The following is an 11,866-nucleotide window of genomic DNA, read 5'->3' on the forward strand; positions in this document are numbered from 1 at the left end:
ATCAAAATTACATGTTATGATAAAATTTGGAGATGTGCCTTAAATGGATTGTTTAATTGGATATATATATATATGTATATATCCAAAAAAAAATTGTTTGACATCAAAATAAATAAAACCTCACTTTATAACTAACTGAAAATTATAATTCAAGCCTCACTTTATAACTTACTGAAAATTATAATTTAAACATTATGAGACTTTTACATCGATCATCTTGGCTTCAATATTATGGTTAATACAAAAAAAAGATTTCAAGCTCTAAAAATATGGCTATCGTAACAAATTAGGGAGACCGTCCTTTTAAAAAATAAGCGTACATAGAGATCTATACCATCATTTTTAGTTTCGAATTTAAATTGTCGTTGTTTGAAATTGATTTTAACCCGATCATAAAGATTTCCGTTTCGATTTTGGACGAGGGTTGGAGGTGAGGCTTTATTTTGTTTCCTTAAAGCCTAGGCCATATTTGAATCCTCATCCCCCCAAAAAATCTGAAATTTCTGGGCATGGTTTGATGAATTTCAATTTTAAAACTTTCCCACTGCGCAGGTTCTGTCTCTCTTTTCTAGAACTTCTACACTGCTCAGGTTCTCTCTCTCTCTATTCTAGAACTTCTACACTGCTCAGGTTCTCTCTCTTTCTCTCTCTCTCTCTCTCTCTATATATATATATATATATATATATATATATATATATATTCTCTACTAATGGATAATTAAATCAGAAATCGCGTTCTCTTTTTCTCTCAGCATTATTTGATTGGGAATTTTGTTTCATTAATTTTGATTTCCGACTCATTTTGCCCTAGTTCTTCCTTTTGTACACTGCCTTCTTCTTATGTGTACAGTTTTTTCTGTGAATTGTGCGCTTAGCTTTCATTTTTCGAAAATGGACTCCATTTCATTCATGCATTCACGTTTTCCCTCTTATTTGCTTCTTATCTGAGTTAAACAATTAACTTTCCTTTTGTGAAAATTGAATCCGTCCTTTCTGCGTTCACTTTGAACTGCTTCTTTCTTCTTCTTTTTTGGCCTTTTATCCAATTTCTGTGATTAATCAGTTTGATTTTTTTTTTCTCTTATGCCTGGTTTCTAAATACTGTTTCATCTGTTTAATATATTTTTATTTTTTGTTTACATAAAATTGTTTTGCAGTGGCTGTTATTGCTGGGATTAGGGTTTTTCTGACGCTGAACACTTCCATAATCGGAGGAGGAAGAGGATCCACTGGAAAATCGAGGTATTTATGTTGCTTGAGAAAATCTGGTACGAACTTGCTCATTTAAAACTCTCTAGTGATTTTATTGTTGAACTTTTTAAGTTTCTATTGATAATTTCACAAATAACAGAAGAGAAGAAAGAAAAGAAAACTAAAAGAAAAGAAAAAAAGGGATAACATGATGAAGTATTTATCTTGCTTAGAGAGAAATCATATTTCTTAATGTTAAAAAAAAAAACAAAAAAAGTTCAAAAAAAGAGAAATCCTATTTCTTATATTGCCACTTGAAAATTACAATGGTCACTCACCCCTCAAATGGGAAACTGGAAAGAACACGTTTGCAGTAGGAAGACAAGGCATTTTTCCTTGCTTAGGGAGCCCACTTGAAAACTTTCATTCATAGATTATTCATCAAAAGAAAAAAAAAGAAAAAGAAAAATCCACTGACAATACCTGGTCCCCTGTCAAAAAGAAATTGCTTATACAATCATTTGTACATCTCGGTGTTTAAAAAATTGGAATGGGCCCCGACTCGGCAAGGGTCTGATTCCGATTCTTCCAGTCCAACTCATTTGGACTACAGGTACAAAAAGAGGGGGAGAATTGGGTGAATTTGGGGATTTTCCACCCATAATTGTCCACCTTTCTGGTTCCAATCCAACTCAGCTGATTCTGAGTCAGATAGTTGATTTTTTAATCACTGGTTTGTCCTTATAATTCGAAAATGTTGCCCATTGAGTCAGATAGTTGATTTTTTAATCACTGGTTTGTCCTTATAATTCAAAAATGTTTGGTGGTTTTTCAGTGGCATTTGACACTTCGTTTGTGGATATTAAAGTGTTTGAATTAAGAGGTTGTGCTCCAACAGCAAAAATTTTTAGGAAGATGTCATTATTGATTTCAATTTTTGTAATTTGAATAGATATTTTGTTACTTTAATTCCTGTCGAAAATTGTGAAAGGAAATTCGGCACTATTGTATGAGACAAGTTGTATTTGTATCCTACTTTTTTTTCTACCTTGAGATTTTTCATGTTGATTCATAAGTACAGTGATTGTAATGGTTGGTTATCTCCGAAAACAATTACTTGTAAGAATTTAAGCCTACAGCAGATTGGTTTTTCGGGTCATGTTTCTTTTTCTCATCAACAGTTGAGTGAGCTGGACGCTTATGTCTAGTTGCATGAGGAGTGCAACCAAAGCCTTATAAACACAAACCATTAAGTAGATAAGCTACAAGATTATGTATCAGAAGGAGAATCCAATCTGTTAAGAGTGTCCTCCCCCAACCTTTCAACTCTCTCCTGGTGATGAATTCTACTTTGCAATTAGCGGCTATGCATTCTCTAATGGCTAATCTATTTCTTTTCTGAAACAGGAACTAGTCCACTGCATACCTTCCCCCATACACAAATTCCAAAGTCGCGGATGGTCACTTGTAGCAGGCCTGCTTAGATCATTCATGTTGCCGTTGTGACACCCAATTGATTAGGATTCAATATGGCTTGTACTTATTCTCAGTCAGTAAAAACTAGGGCATTCACCGGAGTTTGAGAAAAACCATGGAGATCTCCAAGTCATCTTACCTTCGTTCCTGACCAATGGAAAATCCACTGGTGTTTAGCTTAGTTTAAAAGTTAAAACAACTACTTGTTTACTCAAAGGACTGTCATTTGTATGAATCAGAGATTGTTTCCATTAACTTTGTCAGCACCCAAAGGACAATGATCTAGGTGGTCCTTTTTTTTTTTTTTGTGAGAATAAGGACAGCGATCTAGTTCACCAAGGGATATTCATTCATGGACTTTTTTACCCAATGAAAAAGCATCACCTGATTCATACCTCATCAAACTCCGGAATCCTCACATTGGATTGCCCCACCGGAAGGCACCATCAAACTGAGTTTTGATGGAAGCTTGAAGGGGAAGCCTGAACCTGGTGGATTTGGATGACTCTTCTGAGACCACCAAAGATAGATTTTCCTCACAGACTCAGGGCCCTATCCTGCTCTGTGGTTCCACCCAAGCTGAAGCACAAGGTCTGCTGGTTGGCTTCTGAACTTTTAATAGGGATTGGGGTACAAACCTACTCACCAGGAAGTAAGCAAATGTCATGTCATGAGCAAACTAATAATACTCCCTGCCCTTGGAGACTAGATCAAGTCTTGGACCAAATCAGCCACTATACCATGGTTTAAACTTGATGTTTAGGCTAGGCAGAATCAAGCGACGCGTTGGACGCTTCAGCTAAAGAACAATCCTTAAAAATCCAACCTCCATCCCTACCCCTACCAGACTTCACAACATTGAAATATTGTAATACAGCTCATTACAATAGGAATTTTTTCTAATTGAATTTTCATGACATACCCATTTCAGGGGCCCATAAACAATTTCGTAAAGTTTGCAAAATTAATGAAAAAGATAATTATGAATAAAAGGCAAAGGATTACTACTCTGCATTCATACTGAGGAATCTCTTTTATATGATAGACTATGTCCTTTCTGTGCAGTTGGTATTTGGAATGTTAATCATTCATTTTAGGGGCCAGGATTCAACATAAGTCATGCTTTTCTATGTAATTTTTTTTTTATTTTTTATTATCTGGATAAGAAAATTTCATACCTTTCTCTCACTAGTTGCAATGCCCATAATTAACTGGTGTTCATTCACTTAACATGTTTCATACGTTCATGAAATGCTTTGATATAGTCGGTGGCCAAATGTGGAACTTACATGCATCAAGACTTCATTGTTATATTTCATATGTTAATGACATGCTTCTTTATTGTTGCTAGAGGAAAAAGGAATTTGCATGTTTAGTGGCTTATTGTATTGCTCACTCCTCTTCATGATGCATTGGTAGATTTGTTTTATGAGGCTGGTCATATGTTTGTTATGGATCATACATGAATTCTTATTCTTGTTATGGTCTTATATCCAACACCATTCTCTTTTTTTATCTTTTTTTGTGATATTTTAACCAAATTTCAGCAATTAAATGTGGGGCCTACCTCTTGGCATGTCACTGATAGTCCGTTAATTCTCAGAATTTTAAGACATGGTGTTTTGGACTAAGTGTAGACTATTTGATTTGGTGCAGGGGGAGATGAAAGTCAAAATACTCAGTATCCTTCATTGTTTTGATGGTTCTTCATTTCAAACCTGTGCAATATTTTAATAGCATATGATCAATTCTCTTGCATGTTGCTGATCTTTTATTGTATATTTTGGTGTTTTTCAAGTTTTGTTTCCCCCCCCCCCCCCCCCCCAATTTGATGCTGTGGCTCTACGAGATACAGGCATTTGTAGTAGGATTGTTTGTCCTGTTCTTCCCTTATATTCTTGGTATCACAGCCATATTTGTTTCCTCTTAACCATACCTTCTTGAATTACCGGTTGGACATGCTTACAGAGTATGTTCTCTCTCTCTCTCTCTCTCTCTCTCTCTCTCTCTCTCTCTCTCTCTCTCTATCTATGTGTGTGTGTGTGTGTTCACTGCATGTGTGCGCATGAGTTGATAAGGAGTGGAGTAACCTCTTAAATATTTTTAGTGTTTGATTGACTTCCGAACTCTTTAAACCAATATGATTGCACGTGAAGGTCTTTCTTTCTTATGAGCCAGATTGATGTTATAAGATTTCAGGTGGCATGCCATAGCTTCATGGACTTGGGATGCTCAAGATGAAACTTGTGGGATTTGTAGAATGGCTTTCGATGGCTGTTGTCCAGATTGTAAATTTCCAGGCGATGACTGCCCACTTAGTAAGTGCAATTTTTCTATTTCATTATTCTTGCATCTCCTCATAGATGAGGTGAATTACTTATGTGGGGCGATGTTTGAAGTATGAGCTTTCTATGTGTCTCCACACATATTTTATGTCTTGAGACATAGTTCTATGTTCTCTTATCTTCATCAGACACATGGAAGTGATATTAAGGTCACACGTTAATTATGGCCTAACAAACATAGCTGGCACCAGCTTGTGACATTATTTCAGCTTGCTCACAGCCATCCAATTAAGATTCGGTGGCTGTGAGCCTTTAGACACAAATAAAATAGGGAAATTTATCAAAGTACTCATTAGAGATGAATTATTCAACAATTTCTCATAACTATTCCAACTAAAGATAATATGGTTTTTTATGGGTATTTTGACATTAAATGAAAAGATACGGGTAACCTGTTAAAATTATTCATCTGTTATGGGCATTTCAATAAATTTCCCTATAAAACATGTGTGGAGAATGTAGAAAGCACTCCATGCTTGAATATTAGTAGTCCCATTTCAATCTGAGTAGACGGGTCTAATTGGCAACTTTTATTAATTTTCTTTTTCCATTTTTCCCAAAGAACTCATGAATATCTGAAAAACTTGAAAACCTAAAATTTTCTTTGTGCACACATATTACTACATATGTACTTGACAAAATAGTTTAACTTGCATAAAATTGCATATTACGTTTACTAATACTAGTTAGAAAACTTAATATGAGGTACTGTAAGTTTAAGATTTTATAGTTATTAGGCTATTAGTTAGTATCTTACAATTTGTGTTTTAGCACTATACAAATTGTACATGAAATAGTTAGTAAAGTTGTTAGCTTTGGTCATAAAAAATATTATAAGAATATTGATTCTAATGACAAGATTAATATAAAGTTAACAGTAGAATACTGACTCATTTTCTCTCGTTTGTTGGTATGTTGGCAGTTTGGGGTGCATGTAACCATGCATTTCACCTCCATTGCATCCTGAAGTGGGTCAATTCGCAAACTCCTCAGCCACAGTGTCCCATGTGCAGGAGAGAATGGCAATTTAAAGAGTAGTAAACTAAGTTTCGTAGTACATGAACCAATATTCCGTAGTACATGAACCAATATTCTAATCTACCGGTTGTGTTGTTTGGTCTAATTGTCAATTTTGGAGTGAGTAGCTTCTTTGCAAATCTGGAGGTAGTGAGGTACTGCATTCGTACCTGCTTATAACTTTGTGATCATTTGATGTTCATCGGTCTTAGAAGATGAAATTCTTAAGTTTTCGATCAACTTAAAAGTCATTCTTTACGCATTGCCTCGGGAGCCCATCATGTGCCTCAAGCTTATCTCTTATTGTTATTCTGCACCCTTTGCTGTTGGTTTTTTTTGTTGTTGTTGTGACTGCTGCTGGTGTTATTACTACTATGATTATTACTGATACTGACATTCTTGTGTTTATGGATTGATTGTTGAGGATCGCACAAGATTACATACACATTTCTTGGATCTTGAACTCAAGTTATTGTTGATTTCTAAAGATTAAGAGTTTGTTATGAGGTTTGCTTAAGAGAGCCTTTCGGTTTGCTTATGTTCAACTGATTCAGGAGATGTCTTCAGGTGTATTCGTAAAGACTGAAAAGCAGACTTTCGAAGAAATAAAACTTGAGAGGCAATTTTTAGGAACGTTTCCAATATATAAGGTATATTTCTCAAAATTATGAACATGTTGAGCATAATTTTGATATTTTTAAATATATCGGGCATATTTACTCTTAACTTTACATATATGGGGCATATTTAAATAATTAAAAGATATGTTGCTGTGGGAGCTTAGGAATCTTTTTAGGGTCCTAAATTTTGGCAAAGTCACAAGTTCTATGTAGTTGGAAAAAATAAAGTTCCGAGAATGAACAAGGAACATCCAATTTTTTAATTTGGATCCCAAAAACTCAAATAAAAAAAATCTCCCCTAATATCTCTTTGACCTGAGAGAGTTAATGTAGAGAATGCTCTCATGATAAACACTCTTGAAAAGAAAAAAAAGCTTGCAGGAAAAATGGTGTTATTATAAACTACAAAAATAATAATAAACTAACTGCCCTTCTCACTCTAATTAAACTGAGTTCCCTTTTTCTCTCTCTCTCTCTCTCTCTTCTTTCTTTAAAGCGTGTGTACGTGATCTTTCATCGAGAGCTTTAAGATTGCAAACCATCTGCTATGCATGAGTATGCATGTCTCATGCATGTATGCAACCACATGTTGCCCTTCATGCACTTGTTTTTTGGTACATATGAAATGTTTTTGGGCGCATATGGCTTACTCCCGCAGGAGCATATTGTATATTTACTCCCATGAGCAAAAGACCTACTCTAGGAAAAAAAATTTCGGTATGGAGCTCAAATTTAGAATCAATAAATGAGTATTTCCAACAAAAAAAAAAAAAAAAATGGAAATTTGAGCTTCTAAACTTTTAGATCTGATCCTCCAAAAATTGGATAGTCTTTGTGCTCTTTGAACACTAGGGACATATAGAATGTGCTTTGTAGAAGGGTTTAAGTTTTGATCTAAGCGCTGTGCACCTCTTCCCTGCTAAATTACCCAAAACAAATGTGCTTTGTACCCTCTAATGTCTCCCATTAATTGAGGAGCATGGGCTTGTAGTTGGATCATAGTTTTCTGTCATTTTGAAACAGCGTTTTAAAACCTGGCAGTCTAGATTAGGAATCACTGATATGGACCAGGAATTGGTCTAGACAGACCAAGTTCCTTGTTGGAACCAGGAATCAGTTTGGTTTCCTTGAACTCGCTCGTTTGTGTTAGGGTACAGGGTGATCTAGAATTGTTGAATCACCTAGTTTCCACAATTCTTTTTTTTATTCTATTTTTTCAAAAATTATTATTATTTTTTAAACCAAATTTTCACACTAGAAAATCTGTCCGATTCTGTAGCTAATCTAGACCAAATTTTCAAATAGTGGTTCACCCCGCCGATCCAGGTTTTAAACAACTGCTTTGAAATAATTAGGATGAGACCCAAGGAAACCAATAATAAAAGTGTGTATATATCTTCATTTTGTAAGGGGTTTGTATTTTTTGTCCTTTTACACTAATTTAGGTGCACTTGAGCAAATTGCTTATGGATTCATTCAGCTTTTCCCAATATTTTAGATTCTCTTATCCTTTAAGCATGTGATTTGTGGGTAGTTCAAACTCTAAAATTGTCTATGATCATGCCTCCGCACATTTTATCTTTTTTTTGGGATTCTTTGTGGTGAACTTTGAGTACCCTGTGTAATTCAATGTTCAATCACAATTCTTGGATGTTGGAAGTTGATTGTTTGGGTGAAATGGGAGCAGAAAAAAAGTACGATTTCAAAAATAGGAAGCTGGAACTCTTTTTGTTTTCGCGCACGTAGGAGCGCTATCTCTAAACGATATTTGCCCTCATTCGATATAGAATTTGATGTGCATAAAAAGGGCAATTCGTCCTGGGGATACAGGAAAATAGAGAGGCATATTTCAATATTCTTAAGCTCTATACACTCGAGTTTGGAATCCACACACTAGACACCAGAGTCTTGATAATTTAGAGAGACAGACAAAATCGAGTAGAGAGCAAGAGGTTAGCTTACTGGTAATTTAGAGAGAGAGACAAAATTGAGTAGAGAGCAAGAGGTTAACTTACTGGTTTTTCTCGTTGGAATTGAGCACTTGTTTATTAGTGTATTGGTGCTACAAGTTGCATGCACTTATAGACACCAGAGTCTTGATAATTTAGAGAGAGAGAGAGAAAATCGAGTAGAGAGCAAGAGGTTAGCGTATTGGTTTTTCTCACTGGAATTGAGCACTTGTTAATTAGTGTATTGGTGCTCACTGGAATTGAGCACTTGTTAATTAGTGTATTGGTGCTACAAGTTGCATGCACTTGATGGTTGTTATTACTAGCGCCTTTGCGCCCACGCCCTCGCATAGCACATGCACTTTCTCTCCCTTTTATCTTTTGTATTTAGAGTATATTGTATGGGAATGCACGCCCTCGCATAGGACATGCACTTTCTCTCCCTTTTGTCTTTTGTATTTAGAGTATATCGTATGGGAATGCGTGCTCTTAAATATAACTCAATGAACGATCTCCTCTTCAATGTAGAACTCAAACCCATATCTTTCTCTTTCTACAAAACAATTTAAGAAAGAACAATAAAACCATAGTCAAAACAATTTAAGAAAGAGCAATAAAACCATAGTTGTTGTTTTGAAATACATATAAGCATTTTTCAAACAAAAAAATACTAACATTGTAGTCGTCTGGTAATACTATCTTGGAAAGATCAAGGAGAAAGCAAAGACTGGCTCTGCAAAAACTTTTCTCCTAAGTCAAATAGACTTGGTGATGATGGAAGTAGATTATCCTTGAACTGTATCCTGATATTCACAGGCTTCAAAATCCTCATTATTTTTTGTTGTTCTCGAGAAAGCAAAGAGTTGCTCTGCAAAAACTTTTCTTCTAAGACAAATAGACTTGGTGTTGATGCAAGTATATCATCCTTAACCGTATCCTGATCTTCACAGGCTTCAAAATCTCATTATTTTTTGTTGTTCGCACTCCATCTTTTGACTGTTACACTGAAATGCTTGCCTTGGTGATAAAATTGGAAAAAAGAAGAAGGTAAATGACTTAATCATGAAGAAATTGAAGATTTCAAACAGTGTGGGATTTGTTGTTAAGCATATCGAACTCGCATATTGGGCCAGCATGAGTTCTCTTCTGGCATTCATCATCTCCTGTTAACTGCGCCTTGCTATCTTATTGTAGGTTCAGTGCTTTTATATTTTGTTGCAATTTGATCCCCCATTTGTGTGCGCTTTACATGAACTGCACTCCCACCATTTAACTTATCTGATTTTGATGCTAGATTTGATTTAGACGAGCATGTGAAAGCGCGATTGCACATACAGAGGTCAAGGTTGATTAGACCTCAATCTAATTTCTAGAAAGACTGCAGAGAAAGCTTTCTTGTTTACAGAAGAGTGCTACATATTATAATTGAGCATTTCATTCACTGATTTCTTGTTAATAAACAGTTGCAAATTATGTTTCCCACTTCCAAATTACCAGTTTTGGGACATCTAGAATTAACAAATCGAATTCAGTTTTGTAAAGGTAGCATGAATTTGCTCTTCTTGTGATGAAAATATAAGGGATATCTAGCCCCTGAGAATGTGGCTCATTCACCATGGAGACTTTGCTAGTTAACTGTGAGGTTGTCATCATCATCAGAGTATTTTTTCAATTAATTGAGATTGGCTACATGAATCCGGTCTGCCTTTCTTCAGGATTCATGATTTTGACAAAATTTTACGTTGGCTGTCTACCTAACACAACCCAGCCCTTTTACCTGGGTATGGGACGGGTTAAAGAAAATCTAAAGTATCGCCCTTCTTCGACCTTACTGAATCCAATCCTCCGGTCCGATTTACCACATGAATTAGAAGTGTTTTCAAAAGTCTTATCTTAATGAAAAGAAGAGAAAATCATGATGCTTTCCACTTGAAGCGCACAATGGGATTGCTTCTCGGATAATTTTTGTGCTCCTTAACTATTGCCATCCATGCAGCACACAACCATGAATTTTTAGTTCTTTTCTTGATAGCATAACTACGTTTTTCTAAGTAAACATCAAAAGAAAAAAAGACAGCTTCTCTTTTATAACTCAATTGAATGGTTTCTATGTGTTGCCATGGTTATAGGCATCATTTTCATTCATGGCTTTGATAACCATCGGTTATTTCTTTACAGTTGATCTTATTTGTGACCTACTTATGCAGATTATATAAAGAAAAAGAATGGAAAGATATGACGTCTGAACAATTGGGGTCTTGATGATTGGGATGCATCATAAAGAGGTGATAAATGCCAAATCTATTATGAATAACTTTGAATTGGGTGCAGAGTGGAAATCTATTATGAATAACTTTGAATTGGGTGCGGAGTGAAAATCTATTATGAATAACTTTGAATTGGGTGCGGAGTGGAAATCTATTATGAATAACTTTGAATTGGGTGCGGAGTGAAAATCTATTATGAATAACTTTGAATTGGGTGCGGAGTGGATCAATGAATTCAAGAGCTTGTTGGCCAAAGACAAAGGGTTGCAATATTGTTATTATACGAGACGAGGTGATGAGCCCCGAGTTTCAACCCAATTTATGGAGCATTGAAATGGATGATTATGATGATGACATGGAAGAGTTTAATATGGAGACCAAGATGGTTGTCGTTGATGATGCCGATGATGTTGAGGATGGAGAGGCGTTTGATAATCAGTCAGCAGGTAGGAGATAATCAGTCAGCAGGTAGGAGAGGGAACCTCGAACTGTGAAAGCAGAAAAAGTCGAACTGTGAAAGCAGAAAAAGTAGCTTGCTCATGCTTGATATTTCAAAATCTTGTTAGTTTGGTGGTAACCTTTTTGTAAATCGGTTCCCCTTACCTGGGAGGTGTGTATCTCTACCTAAAAGTGCGTTGCTTATAAAGTGGTTGGAAATATTGCTGGTGGCAATTCACTTGATATGAACGGTTCACAATCAGTATTACCTATCACTATTATCTATTTCATTCCTTTTTTAATTGGTTCTTCAAAATTATTAACATTTGGTGTCATTGTTGGACACTTCTATCTCTCTCTCTCACACACACACAAACTGCATGTTTCTGCAAAATTTATGACCATCTATCCATCCCACGATTTTTTTCCCCACTTAATAGAGGATATTAGATTTCAAGGGGGACAAAGAATGTGCATAAGAACAGTACCAGCCAACAGCTAGCGCCGTCCATCCTATCCTGCTGGTTTCTCATCAATACATTTGCGCTGTAAAAGGCATGGGT

General features: G+C 35.7%; 1 protein-coding gene across 29 annotated transcripts; it reads left to right on the forward strand.

The window, feature by feature from the left end:
• Positions 1-271: 271 nt before the first annotated feature.
• Positions 272-6,546, forward strand: APC11 (anaphase-promoting complex/cyclosome 11). 29 transcript variants are annotated; one of them, XM_088868406.1, is made up of 7 exons: positions 336-430; positions 553-630; positions 1,158-1,268; positions 4,324-4,348; positions 4,619-4,636; positions 4,860-4,985; positions 5,935-6,546. In XM_088868406.1, the coding sequence occupies exons 4-7, from the start codon at positions 4,330-4,332 to the stop codon at positions 6,048-6,050; spliced, it is 279 nt and encodes a 92-aa protein (XP_088724532.1). In that variant the 5' UTR covers positions 336-430; positions 553-630; positions 1,158-1,268; positions 4,324-4,329; the 3' UTR covers positions 6,051-6,546. The 29 variants fall into 29 exon arrangements, 27 of the variants coding, with proteins under 27 accessions (XP_088724535.1, XP_088724544.1, XP_088724532.1 ...); XM_088868408.1 differs by having other exon boundaries at positions 361-430; positions 553-590; XM_088868407.1 differs by having other exon boundaries at positions 362-430; positions 1,158-1,242.
• The last annotated feature ends 5,320 nt before the right edge of the window (positions 6,547-11,866 follow it).

Source organism: Amborella trichopoda, chromosome 5 (assembly GCF_054954075.1).
Source record: "Amborella trichopoda isolate Santa Cruz 75 chromosome 5, AtrichopodaSantaCruz75HAP2 v2.0, whole genome shotgun sequence".
Classification (NCBI taxonomy): domain Eukaryota; kingdom Viridiplantae; phylum Streptophyta; class Magnoliopsida; order Amborellales; family Amborellaceae; genus Amborella; species Amborella trichopoda.

Coding starts and splice junctions, on each gene's coding strand:
- APC11 (XM_088868400.1), top strand. CDS start 4,282: ATGGTGTTTTGGACTAAGTGTAGACTATTTGATTTGGTGCAGGGGGAG. Junction 4,986..5,934: donor AGGCGATGACTGCCCACTTA/GTAAGTGCAATT, acceptor GTATGTTGGCAG/TTTGGGGTGCATGTAACCAT.